The sequence below is a fragment of the Scyliorhinus canicula genome, chromosome 13 (assembly GCF_902713615.1).
Source record: "Scyliorhinus canicula chromosome 13, sScyCan1.1, whole genome shotgun sequence".
Classification (NCBI taxonomy): Eukaryota; Metazoa; Chordata; class Chondrichthyes; order Carcharhiniformes; family Scyliorhinidae; genus Scyliorhinus; species Scyliorhinus canicula.
The window spans coordinates 67,960,009-67,981,130 of NC_052158.1; the positions used below are offsets into that span (position 1 = coordinate 67,960,009).

The window sequence follows — 21,122 nt, forward strand, 5'->3', positions numbered from 1 at the left end:
GACATGTTACGATCCCAGTTGATGTTTTAATTGGATGGGAAAATCCCAGAATAGATCCCTGGCTCAAAGGATCATCATTTTTTCTTTTTTTTTAATAAATCGTGAAGGAACAGAGACATAAAACTGCTAATTCGTTTTGACAAGAAAAAAACATGAAGAAAATATGATTATTGTACAATACTCCTTTACTCCCCCTTCAATTTAACAATTACACCCAGGTTTTATGATTAACACAGATTACAAAATACATCTTAAGCTACAATGGTCTCATTAACACAGAAAGTACCTTTTAAGCAAACAAGATGACTGTGGTAAGACGCACTCCTCTCTGAATCCAAGTGAATGTCTGTCAATTTCTCCTCAAAATAAAATCCCCCCAGAATTATTTTTATACCATGAGCCACCTTGTCTCACTGAACTTCGGCTTCCACATGAGTGATTTTAAATTATGCTTTCCCACCGCTGCTTCCATCAAGGTTTTGTTTAAGATTTTACAACTCTATTTTCAGGTTTCCTTTCTCTTAAAGGCCTAGAGACCACTCCGAGGTCCAGCCACCGTTTTCCACAATTACTTCAAATAATATCTCCAAACTGTATAATTTCTCACAAACCTCAGCACTACTGCAGATATGCTTCTGGTCTCTCATGATCCAATACCTTTTCAACTCTCTGTGACTTCACTGGCCACCAGCAATCTGCTCTGGTTCCCAGTTTCCTCTATTCTGTTTTAACTGCAGACTTCTTGGAAAGTTATCTTCATTTCTCTTGTTTCCTTAACTAACCCGACTTTAGATTTCTGGCATCTGTTTTCTTAACCATTACTCCATAGTGTGGCTTTTTTTCTAGCAAGGTTGCTTCTAGCAGAGCTGTGGAGCTGCCTTCTCTCTCACTCCCTGCCTCCAATTGCGATGGCTTCCAGTTAAAACTAAGAACAAAGGAAAGCCCTTCCTCTGGAAAATGGTGTTGCTCAGCACCGAATTACTTATGTTTACTCTTCACACCGTAACCCTCTCTAAGCACAATAGAATCACAGTTGGAATTGAAACCGACCCTGACACATCCAAACACCTTTGTCCAGCATGAATCTAACTGGAGGTTTTACCCTCCCAGGCACAGAAACATTAAATTAACCCTACTTAAAACTATACCTTATTTCTAATGTTTACCATTACAAATCTCATAAAACTATCTTTGTTTTCGTAATAAAAATGTTTTTGGCCCAACGGACATAAGTGAACAAAATGAGCTTTTACAATAATCGATAATGGCTTCATAAAGTTCTTCATTAGACTTTTGATTCCAGATATTTTGTTATTGAATTCAAATTTTACCATCTGCCATGGTGGAATTCGAACCCAAGTTCACAGAACAACCGGTGGTGAGCCCAGGGAACGGGTTTAACTCCAGCCTAGGGTGACTGTATGTGCGGAGTCTGCACGTTCTCCCTGTGTCTGCGTGGGTTTCTTCCCACAGACCAAGATGTGCAGGTTAGGCAGATTGGCCTTGCTAAAATTTCCCCTTGGTGCCAAAAGATGTGCAGGCCAGGGGGGGTTACAGGGATAGGACGGGGAGTGGGCGGAGGTAGAGTGCTCTTTCGGAAGGTTGGTGCAGACTTGATGGGCTGAATGACCTCCTTCTGCATTGTAGGGAATCTGTTATTACCCTGGGTCTCTAGATTACTAGTCCAGTGACAATACCGATACAACATTGCCTCAGATATTCTTTCAGATAGTGCAGTGCATGGTGCACTTGTCAGTGGCCTGAGCCTTTTAGGTTCAGGAATGGTCCATACTGTTCAGCACCTAATTATACAATAACATTGGCTGGAAATATAATAATAAGATTCCCTTTATGATCGGCACTGAGTATCTTGTGTTTTTCACAATGGGCGCAGTTCAGCGGACTGAAGTTCAAGTCCACTGTCGGGCTCGTTTAGCTGGGTGTCTCTCGGCGGCTGCAGCTCTGAGAAACATCCTGCTATCCAACGGCACTTTGCCCTTTTATTTGGCCTCGGGGAGTTTCTCCTTGAGAAGGCTACACTTAGAGGCCGAACTTCAGGAAATCCTCCCACCCACCTCTGCCAGCTCCCCATCCCCCTCCCCGCTTTATTGACCTTCCCGACCTTGGGGAGGACTCGGGGAACCCCCCCCCCCCCCCCCCCCCCCCCGGCCCTGCCTCACCGTCCCCCACTACCACCACTACCCCCCCCCCCCCCCCTCTACTTGAAAAGGCCCCGACCACCCAGGAGTCTCCAATGGCCTAAGAGACCTCCCCCGGTACTGCGGACCAGTACAAAATGTCAGCCTAGCGAGGTCTCCCAAGTGCGGCCATTGAATACCGGGCGAATCCAGATTCTGCGTGTTTCAATGAGCCGTTAGCCAGATTGTGCGTGACTCACGATCGGCCAGGCACCCGATGTAGAACCCAATTTGGGGCTTGTGCACGATTCACCTGTTGAGCCCGGATCCATGCCGGGTGCAACGGGGTCAGTGAATTCCACCCATTATCCTTTAAAGGAGACACCACCCAAGCTTGGAATCTTCTCTAGTCCCTTTCACATTCCAGGCTGGCATGTGGGAAATCTTTTTAGAAAGGAATTTTCGGGTGGTACGGTCGTGCCATGGTTAGCTTTGCTGCCGCAAAGCACCGAGGAACTGGGTTCGATCCAGGCCCCGGGTCACTGTTGGAATTTGCATATTCTGCCCGTGTCTGCGTGGGTCTCACCCCCATAAATCCAAAGATGCGCAGGGTAGGTGGGATTGGCCACGCTAAATTACCCCTTCATTGGGAAAAAATGAATTGGGTATTCTAACCTTAAAAAAAAATAGTTAAGCATTCCCTTTCTGACATGTAGCCTCCAAACTCTCTCTCTCTTGCTCTCGTTCTCTCCTTCTAACTCATCATCTTTCCTTTATCTTATCATTCTGACTAAAATAAATACTGTCGAGTTCTCCTTGCTGGTTCCAAGCTCCAGCGACACCACCCTGCACACCCACCTCTCTTCTCTGCATCCTCCCTGGATTGCAGCTGCCCAGGAGGGCTAGCTGTCAGTTAGTTAACATCTGGTTTCTCTTCATTCCTCTCATGAGGCGGATCCATCTTGATCCCTCCTGCTGTCTATGACCCCACTACCAAGCACAGTAAGTTTTGAAATTAGAAAATAATGTGAAGTACACACACAGTGCTGACGAACAGTCATGTGGGAGAAATGATAGGTGCAGTGTGGGTTTGGTCTAGTGGTGTATCGACCTTGGGGGAAAAGTGGCAGCATTGTGTACGGTGTGAGAGTAAGTCCATTGAACAAATCTGCTTGTGTACTGTAGTAAATGAGAGTGATATTATTGCGGGAGGAACCAGATAACTATAAGAACTAGGAACAGGAATAGGCCATCTGGCCCCTCGAGCCTGCTCCGACATTCAATGAGATCATGGCTGATCTTTTGTGGACTCAGCCCCACTTTCCGGCCCGAACACCATAACCCTTAATCCCTTTATTCTTCAAAAAACTATCTATCTTTATCTTAAAAACATTTAATGAAGGAGCCTCAGCTGCTTCACTGGGCAAGGAATTCCATAGATTCACAACCCTTTGGGTGAAGATGTTCCTCCTAAACTCAGTCCTAAATCTACTTCCCCTTATTTTGAGGCTATGCCCCCTATTTCTGCTTTCACCCGCCAGTGGAAACAACCTGCCCGCATCTATCCTATCTATTCCCTTCATAATTTTAAATGTTTCTACAAGATCCCCCCTCATCCTTCTAAATTCCAACGTGTACAGTCCCAGTCTACTCAACCTCTCCTCGTAATCCAACCCCTTCAGGTCTGGGATTAACCTCGTGAATCTCCTCTGCACACCCTCCAGTGCCAGTATGTCCTTTCTCAGGTAAGGAGACCAAAACTGAACACAATACTCCAGGTGTGGCCTCACTAACACCTTATACAATTGCAGCATAACTATGAAGAGCTGTTGATAGCCCCATCTGAACAATAGGAATGGATGAACTTTGGTAGCTTCACGGTTGTAACTGAGGACCATATTTATACATATCCTGACCGTTAGGAGCTAAATTTTACAGCTCAGAGATTTATTCAGTCGGAACACATATTGTGAATGAACATGCCAAGTACCATCGCCAAGCTCTTGATATGCACTCCTGCTGTGTAGAGCCATAGTCTACCCTGGCATCGTTTAGGGCGAGGGTGTAAAGTGCAAGTGTTTATCAACCCAATGCCATTATACACAGCTTAAAAAGTGTGAACACTGCGCAATAGAAGTAGTCTCAATGTAACATTGAACTCCCTTTACAATGCTCAGCCCATTGCAAATGTAGCACCACCTGTCTGTTCAAGGACAGGGATATTGTCCATGCAGCGACTACTTGAATTTTTATACCCGTACCCCACTGATGTAGGAGGAATGTCCCAGATCAGCCTGTCATGGTGTGTTATTGAAATTGGGTGAGACTCGTGCCTAAGTTGGTTCTTTATTCTTGGTTTTCAATAGGGAATTCAGAGGCGGATTACAATTACCATAGTACATGAAACAGGAAATGACATATGCTGGAAGGAAGTGCGAGAACTGGTTGTTGGTAAGTATGAGGAAAATATGTTGGTGTCATCGTTACTGTTTGTATCAGTTATTCTTGCCTTCTCAACCTTACCCCTCACCTGCGGTGTGGTGATCCTCAGATTAAACCATCACCAGTCATCTCCCTCCCTCAAAGAGGAAAGTAGTCGATGGTCATCTGGGACTATGGTGACTTTACCTTACTGTACCCATAACCTACAATTCCCTGAAATGACAGGGGTCATGTGAAGATCAGGTCATCTCATTGGATTCAAATCTAAAACAATGATCTGAATACAGAACAAATTCAACAATTTGCATTAATATAGCACCGTCAACATAGGAAAGATTCCCACAGTATTTCACAGGGACATAAGCATTCACAGCCGAATTCTCCCGAATCGGCGCAATGGCCCGACGTAAAAAAACGGCGCCGACCACTCCGCCGTCGGGCCGACCGGAAGTTGCTGGGTTTTCCGCACTTCCGGGGGCTAAGCCGGCACCAGAGGGGTTGGGGCCGCGCCAGCCAGCGTCGAAGGGACTGCGCGAGTTAGCTCATGCGCAGAACCATAGGCGTGGTTCAGCGCATGTGCAGACCGGCCGCCGTATTCTGGCACATGCACAGGGGGGTGTCTTCTCCGAGCCGGCCATGGCAGAGCCCTACAGGGGCCGGCGCGGAAGGAAGAAGTGCACCCACGGCACAGGCCCGCCCGCAGATCGGTGGGCCCTGATCGCGGGCCAAACCACCGTTGGGGGCCCCCCCCAGGGTCGGATCCCCCTTGAGGACCGCACCAGCCTACTTACCTGCCAGTTCACGCCATGTGGGACCATGTCCAATCCACCCCGGCGGGCCAAAAACGGGCGGCCGTTCGGCCCATCGGGGCCCGGAGAATTGCCGGGGGGCCACTGCCAACAGCCCCCGACCAGCGTGGCGTGATCTCTGCCCCCGCCCGAAAACCAGCACCAGAGAATACGGCAGCCGGCAGCGGGGCGGGATTCACGCGCCGCCCCCCCCCCCCCCGGGAATTCTCCGACCCGGCAGGGGTTCGGAGAATCCCGCCCCACAACCAGGGAAAGAGATTTTAGATGAGGTGACCAAAAGCTTAGTCAAAGAGGCACGGGCAGGAGGGCACCCCCACCCGGGGGTACCCACACCCCCTCCCCACGACGTATTTTCCAATGGAGACGGTCTGCCATTGGTCAGCGGTGGGATCTTCTGGTCCGACCAATGTCTATGGGGTTTCTGTGCCCCCACCTTCTGCTGCCAGGGAACGGACAGCGAGGGGTGTCACCATTGGCGGCACCAGAAGGACCCGCCAGCAGGAAGGGTCAGAAATTTCAGCCATAGGTCTTAAGGAGTGTCTTAAGTCAGGAGAGCTAGCTGAAGAGATTCAGGCAGAGAATTCCCAACTTGAAGACGTGGCCACTGAAAGCACATCCGGTAATGATCGGAAGCAGGAGGGGAATAGACTAAAGGCCAGAGATTCTGCAGGGTGTGGCAATTGAGAAGATTATGGGGATAAGGAAGGGCAAGGTCATAGAGCAACAGGATTGGGAATTACAGCCTAGAAGTTCCAATTGGGCAGCTGCCCCTCTGGAAGTGTGACAAAAGAGGGCTTCCACTCCCCAGTCTGGTACATCAGTGATTCAGCAGGGGATCACTTGCTCAAAGTGGTTGGCCACCCACAATGTTTATGTGTTTTTGCTGCTCCCTGTCCCGCAGCTCCATGGCGGTACAGTAATTCCCCATTTAACATTGCCCCGTTTAATGTTGCTTTGCCGTGGGCGCAAAAGCACGCGAGAGATCAAAGACAAGAATCTCACCACCCCCACCTCTGTTGGCGAGGTTTACAAGAGGTCTGGAGCAATGTGAATCAGGCAAAGGAACCTGCCGGGTGGGCACGCGCAAATACAGCCCCGGATGGGGAGAGGGATACGCCCGGACAGTACACTGGCAGTACCCCGGTACTGCCCCCATTTCTGTTGGATCGGGGCGCCCTATTGTCTGGAAAGCCAGCGTTGCCAGTTGCCCTTCCAGCATATTGGGAAGGACATGTCTCCAGCTCCTTTTTTTCTAAGTGCTGGACAACATGGCGAAAATGCTGCACACCGCTTTCCTCACCTGAACCAGAACCTGGGAGGGGAGGGGGGGGGGGGGGGGGGGGGGGGGGGGGTTGCAACGCGGCTGTAAAATCGCGCCATTTGACAATTCATTTAACTTGAAAAAGTAAGAATGAAGGAAAGAAATATATACATGAACTTCTCTGTAGTGTGAGCTGATAAATTCACAGCCTGTATGTAGGTGGTTGGTTCCTCAGCTCGATTGAGGACACACACAAGTCTTCAGCCTTCGGAAAGCTAACAGATAACGGGTTGGGTTGGCTTCAGTAATCAGTCTTGACTTGTCTCTTTTGCTAGGTCGGATCCGGAACACGCCAGAGTCAGATGATTCCGTCATTGACCCCAACATCCTGTCCCTGAATATTCTAACTGCAGGCTACACACACCCGTCCCTGGAGGATCGGTAGGTATTGAACAGGAGAGTCACTCGTGCCCAGTTTGACACTGCCTGGATATTACTAACTGTAAACTACGTAGTATCTTTTGTTAACATTCTTAAATGATTTCCAGGTCTCTCCTCTTCTGCTGAATTTCCACCGCTCACTTGCTGTTTCCTTCCCCTGAATACCTCCTCTTTATTCAGGAGTGCAGATCTGTTCAATTCTTCAACTGTTTCCAGCACAATTGCTCCCTCTTTAACTGATCAAAACCCTTCATCATTCTGAACAACTGTCTGAGGTACAGCACATTGGATTAGACACTGAGTAAAGCTTTTCTGCACTGTTGTGTCAAGCATCCCCAGTTCAGGTACCCTAACGGTCAGATACAGAGAATGACTTTCTCTAGTTTCCCAACAACCACCCCCAGATCAGGTAAGGTCTAGATTAGCCAAGCGTTGAAGCTCACTCTACATTGCCCCAGTAAGTACTTCTGGGGCGGGTACACCGCAGGTTAAATATAACAAAAAAAACCCTCTGAGCCCCATCAGTCATTCCAAGACCATCTGCAACGCAGTTATATGTTGCCATTCACTGTCCCATCAGGTGCTCCCAATTCAAAAACAATGCAGAGTGAAGCTGGTACATCGTGGATTGGATATAACAGAAAACCTTGGACCTAACCCGTGCTATTCCTGATTGGAGAGTAATGGGGTAGAGAGTCCTGACACCACACAGAGCGTTGTGTCCTTCAGTTGAATATAACTCCACATTGCGAGCAGGCGTCCATTCACAGGAAGAAAGTGAGAGAGTGAAACCATTTAAACTCAATGTACTTAATGTGCAAAATAATTTGCTTTGAGTAGAGTTCAAACCATAGTTTAACCAAATCATTATCCTTTTATGCTTTGACTTTGCTTCTTCGGTTGCTTTGTGAATCTATTTAAACTCATTGATTAGATTGCTCTTTAGCAGCTGACTAGGTGGTGTCTAATATTCTGCACTTAGTGGATTCAGAGCTACTTGATATTCCTTTGCTTTTGTCAAAGTGCAGAGTGCTTTTCTTCCTTTTGTGGAGATTGAAAAAAACAGTGGCGGTATTTACCATTTGCACTGAAGGTGATTGAGGCACACAAGGTGGCGGGAATAGAGGAGCAGAAATAAGAGTAAACCTCACCAATCGGGTCAACATTTGCATGGTAATTATTGCCATACAAATCACCACCGCTATGGAGGAAAACGCAAAGACAACAGGTCCAGTTCTTTCCAGAGATTTGCTCCACATTGTTATTATCCTCCAACCTCCTCTCTTCATTAATATGTTCAATTGTTTCCTTCAGCCCCTTTCCACGTTAATTTGTTCCGTTACTCAGCTACCTTTTGAATGAAAAGGTTTTGCCCCCTCACCCTCTTGGCTTATTGATGTTTAACTTGCACTCCCCCTCTCCCGATCTCTTTGCGCAACCAGTGACTGGCATACCGTTCTCAGAGTTCAAAGGGTAGGACAGCCAGTGCTGTGTCAATACAAAAGCAGCCCCCACCTTTCAGAGCAATAGGAAGACACTATGAAAGAGATTGCATGTTGTTCTGGGGCGGCACAGTAATGCTCAGTAGGTAAGAGCAAAATCATTCCATTGGTATTGTAGATGTCTCAGATTCACACTGTAAATGCCATCTTTATTGTGGCGGTATTGTCTAGTTTTCTCTCTTCCCCCCTTCGCTTATGTACCTCAAGAACTTCTGAGTGTTGGTTGGTTTCTCATTCCACTGACGATTTCATGGAAATTTCCTGTCTCTTGTCCGTATCTGGTACAATGAGAATGACGAGTTTTGAAAACAACCAGAGACTGACTTGCTCCCAGTATAAAAATGTTCAGTGCTAAGAACAACGCATAGAAATTTAGAGTTCAGATTTAAAATGGGTACAATCTGGAAAAACCTGCAAATAAATTAATATAAGCAGAATTGGATGATTGTGTGTTTTAGACACTGTCCTTTCACACTCTGGGACTAGGTGGTGGGTTAGACTGTCCTTTCACACTCTGGGACTGGGTGGGACAGTGGGTCAGACACTGTCCTTTCACACTCTGGGACTGGGTGGGACAGTGGGTCAGACACTGTCCTTTCACACTCTGGGACTGGGTGGTGGGTTAGACTGTCCTTACACACTCTGGGACTGGGTGGGACAGTGGGTCAGACACTGTCCTTTCACACTCTGGGACTGGGTGGGACAGTGGGTCAGACACTGTCCTTTCACACTCTGGGACTGGGTGGGACAGTGGGTCAGACACTGTCCTTTCACACTCTGGGACTGGGTGGGACAGTAGGTCAGACACTGTCCTTTCACACTCTGGGACTGGGTGGGACAGTGGGTCAGACACTGTCCTTTCACACTCTGGGACTGGGTGGGACAGTAGGTCAGACACTGTCCTTTCACACTCTGGGACTGAGTGGGACAGTGAGTCAGACACTGTCCTTTCACACTGTGGGACTGCGTGGGACAGTGGGTCAGACACTGTCCTTTCACACTCTGGGACTGAGTGGGGCAGTTTCTTAAACCTGCTGTAGATACCTCGGTTCTGTTACTGATGGTGATGTTGAAGGAGAGGGCAGAATGGGTTGTGGGGGGAGAACGGGCTCCCTGGATGACTTGCTGGCATTAACTGCAGGACGCCTTTTCAATGTTTTCACAAGGTTTCCCACTCAACACAAGTCTGACTGACAGGCATGTCTGCTTGTCTGCTGGGCAGAAACACTAGCGCAAGGTTGCAGCTAGGGACCAGAGATGCGAAAGCAAATGGGATGAGTGATCACCAAGTGGTAGAGCTTTTGGTCTGGGTGTACAACATAGTCAGTGAGAGCATAGATATTCGTTAGTGAAAAAAGGTATGGTGGAGGGTAGGACAGTGCTGAAGTGGGAAGGATCATGTTCAGAGGGAGAGATTGTGTCCAGATTTGTGGGAGAGAGACTGGAGAGGATGGAGAGGTAATTTTTATTGAGAGATTTTGGTCTGGGAGAATCGTGGTTGGATGGAAGAATGTGGAGATGGGGGTTAGTGTTGATGGATTGGTGATGGTGATGATAAGAGCAATTTTCCCGTTGGTCAGGGACTGGAAAAACACTGCTGCTAGCCTTAGCCCACAAGCAGTGCTGTAAAGGCATTTCTGGATCACTTCTTGTCTGTGATCCAGGAAACACAGCTGAAATAGATTTTAAAATAACTGTAAGTCTAGGGAAATGGGGAGAATTGAATTCCGTAAAATTGGAGAAGAAGTGTGATGCAGTAACTGCTGAATGGTTTATTTAATCGGCCAAGCTCTTTCTGGAGGCAATTGAATTGTTCTTGTAACCCTTTCTAGTATTTATAAGGATTTGGCTCGTAACAAAGGATAACCATACATAACGATAAAGTTGATTGATTTGGTTTGTGTGAGAGAAAGTGTGTATATGAGTTGAAAGTTTTTGAATGAATATGAAAAAATGCATGTTTATGTGTGATGGAACATGCATGTGTGTGTGTGTGTATGTGTGTGAAGATGAGTGAGCCTGTGTATAAGTGTGCACAAATATGGGTGAGTCTCTGTAGGTAAGAAAAAGGGCCAGACTTTCCAATTTCTGCATGTTCGTATCCTGGAGAAACCCTCGAAGATGTACTGGTGGATTCCACAGAAGTCCCAATGCACTAAATGTCCACCTACTCCCATCTCTACACTCTTCCATCCACCTACAATTCCCCCAGACTATAATCTCTCGCTAAAAATTCAGTGGGCAATTCCCCTCTGAAACTCTGAATTAGAGTCTAGACTTTGAATGGGTCACTGACCAGAATAGTTAACCAGGACAAGTTAGAAGGATTAAATCTAGATCCAACCCGAATGCAACAATCCCCCTCAACAACCCTCAGTCACCCAACAGGTCCGTACTGGAATCCTCGACAACGCCCCAACCTCTGACTATAACCCCACCCCACCCTTGACTAGCCCACTTCACCACCCGAATGCCTTACCAACCAGTCGACTAACCTCCGATCACCTGACTATCCCAACCCACCTAACCCCTCACCCACTTATCTGCCACACTACCCCCTCACCGATCTGCTACCCTATCCCCTCGCCCATGTACCCACCACTCTACCGCTTCTCTCACTTACTTGTCACCCTCTCACCGACGTACCTGCCACTCTACCACCACACCTCCACTCTACCTGTCATCCAGTACCTTCTCTTCATAGCTTTTCAAAGTAGCTCTGGGACATTTAAATTTAGTGGAATATGGCAGCTTGTGTATTGGAAAAGGCTGTGATTTGGCTTTCCCCAATAATCCTGCATTATGAGGAAGGACTCCCAGAGCAGGTAGGCTCTGAATTTCTGAAGAGGCCCGGTTCAGAAGGCCAGACGAGAAATGTGGAGCTCCAGTGCAAGGTATGGAAATAGGAGCGAGGTGGCAGTCCGACAGTGACTGCCACTCGTTGGAAGATTTGGCCCCGACCGTTCATGAACATGAATGTGCTTAAGAGAGCACATGCGTGTGAACATGAGATTGTGTGCGTACCTTGTGAGAATGTGTGCATGCGGCATTGATTGTTTTTCTAGTATTAGCTGCTGCTAGTGCAATAAAAAGGCGAATGGTCAAAATCACCTCCTGCTTCATCCCTGTTACATGCAAACTACGGACTTTATTCTTGCTGCAGACATAGAAGGTCACTAAATGCCTCAAAATGCCTGAAGCATCCGTAAATAAATCGACCATGTGGACCTCCAGCAGAATGGATGCTTGAGAAAATATTCTGCCCAGTGGGAGTTAACAAGCATACAACTTTGCCCATTTCTGAGCATACTGCTGGCCAGCAGTGTTAAGCAAATATCAGGCAGATTTAGGCAATATTGTACCCAGGAAATGGCTGCCAAAGCTAAACAGAACTTTAGCTGTGATTGGTCAGGCACGACAGTTGTTTTCCCAGTGCGTCGCAGCTTTTGAGTCATGTATCCAGGCTTCTATAAAGCATAATAATATGGGACCATAAATCCGATTATTAGAAGCCCATTACTTCTGTGTTTCATGGAAAGCAGAAATCAGTCCTCAATCTTTATCAGCATCCCAACAGTCATGCACTAGGTCCTGGTCCCACTCTCTGGCCTCCCATCTCCCACTAGGCCGAACAGAAAATGGTTAACTCAGTGTTGTGCCTGTCTACACTTTTCAGTCCTGCTCTACATGCTCCAGCTCTGATCTCACTTCAACATAAATATAGATTTTGTCATCAGCTGCCAGATTCTGTGATTGAGGCTAAGACATGCCAGAGTGCTGGAGAAAAAGGCACAATGCGGCCTAGCATTTAGGCTTCACCTACCCATTCCAAATCATTTACCATGTATTCGCAATTTGGCAGCACATCAAAAATATTGCTTCAAAAAAAGACAAGGCACTTTAATTGTTATGTAAGATGGTCCCACACGAAGCTGCCTATTGAATATTAGTGACCTTCTATCTCGTAAAACATAGCTTTGCTGTGTCATTGTGCTCAAGGTCTGCTGAAGCGCAAAGCCTCTGTGCTTTGCATTATGATGTTACCATCACCTTCGATACTTTATTGAGTCTACTAACAAGGTATTGTTTTTGTGTTTTTGCAGGCAATTTCTTGATTCGGATATGCCTAGGTATTTTTTTGTTTCAAATCCTTAAAACATTTATTTCTCAACAGTTTTCAGGCATCGAAATCCCATCGAAACCTTTGCTTTTCTTAACCTTCATTTATTTGGATTGTTTGTTTCCCTTCACTTTTTCTCTTTTCACCACATTCTGCAAAGACCTGCCAGACATTGCCAGCCCGATTTGGTTTGAAACCCGATTCCATTATTTCTGAGGAAGCCAAAGGCTGCATGTAGCGCTGCGTTGGCTGTGATAAATGGGCTGACATGTCGCTAAGGACTTGGACAGGGGCGGGGTGGAGGGGTCCGGGGAAGCTTTTCTGCTGCTACTTCATTTCGTTAAGCTTTTTTTTAGGAGGGTATGGGAGGGTATGGGAGATCAATGCGTGTGTGTAAAATGTTGCACTGTCTATCCTTTCTATTGCAGTGCACTTCACTCTGCCAATGGGGTGAAACGTGGATTCTGTTGTGTTGTACTGAAGGCCTTATGCCACTGCAAGGTGTTTGGTGTGCCTATAAAATCGATTACCTTGAGTTGTGAAGTGTCATTACAACTAATCGTGCACCATTCAAAGACCCTTAGCCAGCAATGCTTTTGGGCCAGTTCTAAACAGAAATAAGGCATGACTTCAACAATCATCGTTGCCTTGCCTATCAGCTAGTTGTTCAGTGGAAAGCCTGCACCAATATATTAACCACTTAGTGGTCACAAATAATGAATAGACTCTAAGCTGTGTTCGGTCATTTGTTGACTATGACAGCCCCAACACTATCTAATTAATTTGCATGTAGGATCCAAATAAAGCAAACCTTTCCCCTTTACGTAATTGTTGGAGTTCCTGTTTATTCAGCAGTGTAAGGGTATTTGCTTTGTCACAGTTTATTAAGATGAGCCACGACAGGTCGGAGAATAGGGGGAGGGCGTCCCCGACAGTTTTCACGCCCTCCAGCTATTCTCCCCCCCACGGCGGCCCCACGATACGAATCGCTGCTCACAGTTTTTTACGGCGAACAGTGATTCTCCCCAGGCCGATGGGCCGAGTTCCCAGGCCTTTACGACCGTTTTTACGGCAGCAAACACACCTGCTTGCTGCCGTCATAAAAACGGCCGCAACATGCCCGTTCTGGGCATCCAGGGCCCCGATTGGCACGGCAGTACCCCGGCCGTGCCAAGTGGGGCATGGGCCCGCGATCGGTGCCCATCGGTCGCGGGCAGTGCGTCCGTAACGGATGCACTCTTTCTCCTTCCGCCGCCCCGCAGGATAAGTCCGCAGGGCGGCCGAGGGAGATGACGGCCCCGCGCATGCGCAGGTTGGAGCCGTCCAATCTGCGCATGCGCGGCTGACATCATCGTGCGCGTCAGCCGGCGTGACGCTTGGCGCGCGGACTTAGCAACGGTCGCTAAGCCCGCGATGCCGTGCTTCACGGGGCCCCGCTGCTAGCCCCGCTCGGGGGGGGAGAATCGGGTCCCGGGAGGGGGCGCGGAGGCTGCCGTGAAACACGGCCAGTTTCACGGCAGCCTTTACGACTCGCCGCATTTTCGGAGAATCGCGCCCATGGTTCCTTCGCTGTTAACTGTATGGGGTTCTTGATTATTAAACATGGTGAATTTATTAATTTGTGTAACTGTATGGAGCCCCTTCTAATTCACTAGGGTCTTTTAAAAAATGTTTTTTATTGAGTTTTCATATTTTATATCCAACAAATTACAAAGAAAAAGAAGAAAAAAAAGACACGCAAAAATTAACATGTATATTTACAGGTAAGCATCTTCATAATAACAACTGTGGCCGCCCCCTTTAGCCGGCATACATATTTTACATTCCCCAATATGGCCGAGGCACATGTTTATAGGCAATTATTTACAGTTTGGTTTTGGGCCTTAGCTAGCCATCAAACCCCCATTACGAACCCGTAGCACCCCCCCCCCCCCCCTGCTACCTTCCCCCGATTCCCGTCCGTTTTCCCCTGATTCTTGGCCACCAACTATTCTTAGGGTAAGACTTATTCGTTGCATAACTGTACGAAATTGCCAATTATTCAGCAGGATTAGGGTTCCCTACTCTATCCGGGTAGTTCCCAATAATTTGGGTAAGGGTTTCTTGCCGAAACTGTGCAGGGTAAGTGTTTCTCATTGCATCTATAAGGCGTTCCTGCTAATTCAGCAGGGTAAGGGTTTCTCACTATCTGTGTGGAGTTGCTGCTAATTCAGCAGGGTAAGGGTTTCTCACTATCTGTGTGGAGTTGCTGTTAACTCAGCAGGGTAAAGGTTTCTCACTATCTCTGTGGAATTCCTGCTAATTCAGCAGGGTAAGGGTTTCTCACTATCTGTGTGGAGTTGCTGTTAATTCAGCGGGGTAAGGGTTTTCACTATCTGTGTGGAGTTGCTGTTAATTCAGCAGGGTAAGGGTTTCTCACTATCTGTGTGGAGTTCCTGCTAATTCAGCAGGGTAAGGGTTTCTCACTATCTGTGTGGAGTTCCTGTTAATTCAGCAGGGTAAGGGTTTCTCACTATCTGTGTTGTGATGCTGTTAATTCAGCAGGGTAAGGGTTTCTCACTATCTCTGTGGAGTTGCTGTTAATTCAGCAGGGTAACGGTTTCTCACTATCTGTGTGGGGTTCCTGCTAATTCAGCAGCGTAAGGGTTTCTCACTATCTGTGTGGAGTTGCTGTTAATTCAGCGGGGTAAGGGTTTCTCACTATCTGTGTGGAGTTGCTGCTAATTCAGCAGGGTAAGGGTTTCTCACTATCTGTGTGGCTGTTAATTCAGCAGGGTAAGGGTTTCTCACTATCTGTGTGGGGTTGCTGTTAATTCAGCAGGGTAAGGGTTTCTCACTATCTGTGTGGAGTTGCTGTTAATTCAGCAGGGTAAGTGTTTCTCACTATCTGTGTGGAGTTGCTGTTAATTCAGCGGGGTAAGGGTTTCTCAATATCTGTGTGGAGTTGCTGTTAATTCAGCAGGGTAAGGGTTTCTCACTATCTGTGTGGAGTTCCTGCTAATGCAGCGGGGTAAGGGTTTCTCACTATCTGTGTCGAGTTGCTGTTAATTCAGCAGGTTAAGGGTTTCTCATTATCTGTGTGGAATTCCTGTTAATTCAGAGGGTAAAGGTTTCTCACTATCTATGTGGAATTCATGTTAATTCAGCAGGGTAAGGGTTTCTCACTATCTGAGTGTGTTTCTGTTAATTCAGCAGGGTAAGGGTTTCTCACTATCTGTGTGGAGTTGCTGTTAATTCAGCGGGGTAAGTGTTTCTCCCTATCTGGGTGGAGTGCTGTTAATTCAGCAGGGTAAGGGTTTCTCACTATCTGTGTGGAGTTGCTGTTAATTCAGCGGGGTAAGGGTTTCTCACTACCTGTGTGGCGTTCCTGATAATTCAGCAGGGTAAGGGTTTCTCACTATCTGTGTGGAGTTGCTGTTAATTCAGCGGGGTAAGGGTTTCTCACTATCTGTGTGGAGTTGCTGTTGATTCAGCAGGGTAAGGGTTTCTCATAATCTGTGTGGTTGTTAATTCAGCAGGGTAAGGGTTTCTCACTATCTGTGTGGGGTTGCTGCTAATTCAGCAGGGTAAGGGTTTCTCACTATCTGTCTGGAGTTGCTGTTGATTCAGCAGGGTAAGGGTTTCTCATAATCTGTGTGGTTGTTAATTCAGCAGGGTAAGGGTTTCTCACTATCTGTGTGGGGTTGCTGTTAATTCAGAGGGTAAAGGTTTCTCACTATCTATGTGGAATTCCTGTTAATTCAGCAGGGTAAGGGTTTCTCACTATCTGTGTCGAGTTGCTGTTAATTCAGCAGGTTAAGGGTTTCTCACTATCTGTGTGGAGTTGCTGTTAATTCAGCGGGGTAAGGTTTTCTCATTATCTGTGTGGAATTCCTGTTAATTCAGTGGGTAAAGGTTTCTCACTATCTATGTGGAATTCCTGTTAATTCAGCAGGGTAAAGGTTTCCCACTATCTGAGTGTGTTTCTGTTAATTCAGCAGGGTAAGGGTTTCTCACTAATTGTGTAGAGTTGCTGTTAATTCAGCGGGGTAAGGTTTTCTCAATATCTGTGTGGAGTTTCTGTTAATTCAGTAGGGTAAGGGTTTCTCACTATCTGTGTGGAGTTGCTGTTAATTCAGCGGGGTAAGGGTTTCTCACTACCTGTGTGGCGTTCCTGCTAATTCAGCAGGGTAAAGGAGTCTCACTATCTGTGTGGAGTTGCTGTTAATTCAGCAGGGTAAGAGTTTCTCACTATCTGTCTGGAGTTGCTGTTAATTCAGCAGGGTAAGGGTTTCTCACTATCTGTGTGGAGTTGCTGTTAATTCAGCGGGGTAAGTGTTTCTCACTATCTGGGTGGAGTGCTGTTAATTCAGCAGGGTAAGGGTTTCTCACTATCTGTGTGGAGTTGCTGTTAATTCAGCAGGGTAAAGGTTTCTCACTATCTGTGTGGAGTTGCTGTTAATTCAGCAGGGTAAGGGTTTCTCACTATCTGTGTTGAGTTGCTGTTAATTCAGCGGGGTAAAGGTTTCTCACTATCTGTGTGGCGTTGCTGTTAATTCAGCGGGCTCAGGGTTTCTCACTATCTGTGTGGTTCCTGTTAATTCAGCAGGGTAAGGGTTTCTCACTATCTGTGTGGAATTCCTGTTAATTCAGCAGGGTAAGGGTTTCTCACTATCTGTGTGGAATTACTGTTAATTCAGCGGGGTAAGGGTTTCTCACTATCTGTGTGGAGTTGCTGTTAATTCAGCAGAGTAAGGGTTTCTCACTGTCTCTGTGGAGTTGCTGTTAATTCAGCAGGGTAAAGGTTTCTCCCTATCTGTGTGGTTGTTGTTAATTCAGCAGGGTAAAGGTTTCTCACTATCTGTGTGGCGTTCCTGTTAATTCAGCAGGGTAAAGGTTTCTCACTATCTGTGTGGAGTTGCTGTTAATTCAGCGGGGTAAGGTTTTCTCACTATCTGTGTGGAGTTGCTGTTAATTCAGCAGGGGAAGGGTTTCTCACTATCTGTGTGTTGCTGTTAATTCAGCAGGGGAAGGGTTTCTCACTAATTGTGTAGAGTTGCTGTTAATTCAGCAGGGTAAAGGTTTTTCACTATCTGAGTGTGTTGCTGTTAATTCAGCAGGGTACGGGTTTTTCACTAATTGTGTAGAGTTGCTGTTAATTCAGCGGGGTAAGGGTTTCTCAATATCTGTGTGGAGTTGCTGTTAATTCAGTAGGGTAAAGATTTCTCACTATCTGTGTGGCGTTCCTGCTAATTCAGCAGGGTAAGGGTTTCTCACTATCTGTGTGGTGTTCCTGTTAATTCAGCAGGGTAAGGGTTTCTCACTATCCGTGTGGAGTTGCTGTTAATTCAGCAGGGTAAGGGTTTCTCACTATCTGTGTGGGGTTGCTGTTAATTCAGCAGGGTAAGGGTTTCTCACTCTCTGTGTGGAGATCCTGCTAATTCAGCAGGGTAAGGGTTTCTCACTATCTGGGTGGAATTACTGTTAATTCAGCAGGGTAAGGGTTTCTCACTATCTGTGTGGTTGCTGTTAATTCAGCAGGGTAAGGGTTTCTCACTATATGTGTGGAGTTGCTGTTAATTCAGCAGGGTAATGGTTTCTCACTCTCTGTGTGGAGATCCTGCTAATTCAGCAGGGTAAGGGTTTCTCACTATCTGGGTGGAATTACTGTTAATTCAGCAGGGTAAGGGTTTCTCACTATCTGTGTCGCGTTGCTGTTAATTCAGCAGGGGAAGGGTTTCTCACTATCTGTGTGGAGATCCTGTTAATTCAGCAGGGTAAAGGTTTCTCACTATCTGTGTGGAGTTGCTGTTAATTCAGCAGGGTAAGGGTTTTTCACTATCTGTGTGGAGTTGCTGTTAATTCAGCAGGGTAAGGGTTTCTCACTATCTGTGTGGAGTTGCTATTAATTCAGCGGGGTAAGGTTTTCTCACTATCTGTGTGGAATTCCTGCTAATTCAGCAGGGTAAGGGTTTCTCACTATCTGTGTGTTGCTGTTAATTCAGCAGGGCAAGGGTTTCTCACTATCTGTGTGGAGTTGCTGTTAATTCAGCAGGGTGACGGTTTCTCACTATCTGTGTGGAATTCCTGTTAATTCAGCTGGGTTAGAGTTTCTCACTATCTGTGTGGAGTTGCTGTTAGTTCAGCAGGGTAAGTGTTTCTCACTATCTGTTTGGATTTCCTGCTAATTCAGCAGGGTTAGGGTTTCTCACTATCTGTGTGGAATTGCTGTTAATTCAGCGGGGTAAGTGTTTCTCACTATCTGTGTGGAATTCCTGTTAATTCAGCAGGGTAAGTGTTTCTCACTATCTATGTGGAATTCCTGTTAATTCAGCAGGGTAATAGTTTCTCACTATCTGTGTGGTGTTGCTGTTAATTCAGCAGGGTAAATGTTTCTCACTATCTGTTTGGCGTTCCTGCTAATTCAGTAGGGTAAGGGTTTCTCACTATCTGTGTGGAGTTGCTGTTAATTCAACGGGGTAAGGGTTTCTCACTATCTGTGTGGTGTTCCTGCTAATTCAGCAGGTTAAGGGTTTCTCACTATCTGTGTGAAGTTGCTGTTAATTCAGCAGGGTAAGGGTTTCTCATTATCTGTGTGGAATTGCTGTTAATTCAGCGGGGTAAGGGTTTCTCACTACCTGTGTGGCGTTCCTGCTAATTCAGCGGGGTAAAGGTTTCTCACTATCTGTGTGAAGTTGCTGTTAATTCAGCAGGGTAAGGGTTTCTCACTATCTGTGTGGAGTTGCTGTTAATTCAGCGGGGTAAAGGTTTCTCACTAACTGTGTGGTTGCTGTTAATTCAGCAGGGTAAGGGTTTCTCACTATCTGTGTGGAGTTGCTGTTAATTCAGCGGGGTAAGTGTTTCTCACTATCTGGGTGGAGTGCTGTTAATTCAGCAGGGTAAAGGTTTCTCACTATCTGTGTGGAATTCCTGTAAATTCAGCGGGGTAAGGGTTTCTCACTATCTGTGTGGAATTCTTGCTAATTCAGCAGGGTAAGGGTTTCTCACTTTCTGTGTGACATGCCTGCTAATTCAGCAGGGTAAGGGTTTCTCACTATCTTGTGGAGTTGCTGCTAATTCAGCAGGGTGAGTGTTTCTCACTATCTGTGTTGAGTTGCTGTTAATTCAGCGGGGTAAGGGTTTCTCACTATCTGTGTGGAATTACTGCTAATTCAGCAGGGTAAAGGTTTCTCCCTATCTGTGTGGTTCCTGTTAATTCAGCAGGGTAAAGGTTTCTCACTATCTGTGTGGAGTTGCTGTTAATTCAGCAGGGTAAGGGTTTCTCACTATCTGTGTGGAATTACTGTTAATTCAGCGGGGTTAGGGTTTCTCACTATCTGTGTGGAGTTGCTGTTAATTCAGCAGAGTAAGGGTTTGTCATTCTCTCTGTGGAATTCCTGGTAATTCAGCAGGGTAAGGGTTTATCACTATCTGTGTGGAGTTGCTGTTAATTCAGCAGGGTAAAGGTTTCTCCCTATCTGTGTGGTTGTTGTTAATTCAGCAGGGTAAAGGTTTCTCACTATCTGTGTGGCGTTCCTGTTAATTCAGCAGGGTAAAGGTTTCTCACTATCTGTGTGGAGTTGCTGTTAATTCAGCGGGGTAAAGGTTTCTCACTATCTGTGTGGAGTTCCTGCTAATTCAGCAGGGTAAGGGTTTCTCACTATCTGTGTGGAGTTGCTGTTAATTCAGCAGGGGAAGGGTTTCTCACTAATTGTGTAGAGTTGCTGTTAATTCAGCAGGGTAAAGGTTTCTCACTATCTGAGTGTGTTGCTGTTAATTCAGCAGGGTAAGGGTTTCTCACTATCTGTGTGGTTCCTGTTAATTCAGCAGGGTAAAGGTTTCTCACTATCTGTGTGGCGTTCCTGCTAATTCAGCAGGGTAAGGGTTTTCACTATCTGTGTGGAATTACTGTTAATTCAGCGGGGTAAGGGTTTCTCACTATCTGTGTGGAGTTGCTGTTAATTCAGCAGAGTAAGGGTTTCTCACTATCTGTGTGGAGTTCCTGCTAATTCAGCAGGGGAAGGGTTTCTCACTATCTGTGTGGAGTTGCTGTTAATTCAGCAGAGTAAGGGTTTGTCACTCTCTCTGTGGAATTCCTGCTAATTCAGCAGGGTAAGGGTTTATCACTATCTGTGTGGAGTTGCTGCTAATTCAGCAGGGGAAGGGTTTCTCACTATCCGTGTGGAGTTGCTGTTAATTCAGCAGGGGAAGGGTTTCTCACTATCTGTGTGGGGTTGCTGTTAATTCAGCAGGGTAAGGGTTTCTCACTATATGTGTGGAGTTGCTGTTAATTCAGCAGGGTAAAGGTTTCTCACTATCTGTGTGGAGTTGCTGTTAATTCAGCAGGGTAAGGGTTTCTCACTATCTGAGTGTGTTTCTGTTAATTCAGCAGGGTAAGGGTTTCTCACTAATTGTGTAGAGTTGCTGTTA

The 21,122-nt window shown here is 46.5% G+C and overlaps 1 protein-coding gene across 24 annotated transcripts in view; it reads left to right on the forward strand.

Annotated features, from left to right (window-relative positions):
- The window catches only part of kif1aa (kinesin family member 1Aa), a 397,377-nt gene that overhangs the window by 303,027 nt on the left and 73,228 nt on the right, over positions 1–21,122 (forward strand). For 14 of the 24 annotated variants that reach the window (XM_038816644.1, XM_038816646.1, XM_038816645.1 and 11 more), the window contains 3 exons: positions 4,505–4,589; positions 6,986–7,091; positions 12,697–12,723. In XM_038816644.1, the coding sequence (XP_038672572.1) occupies positions 4,505–4,589; positions 6,986–7,091; positions 12,697–12,723 (218 nt within the window). The remainder of the gene's footprint in view (positions 1–4,504; positions 4,590–6,985; positions 7,092–12,696; positions 12,724–21,122) is intronic. The other 10 variants (XM_038816647.1, XM_038816650.1, XM_038816649.1 and 7 more) reach the window with 1 other exon arrangement.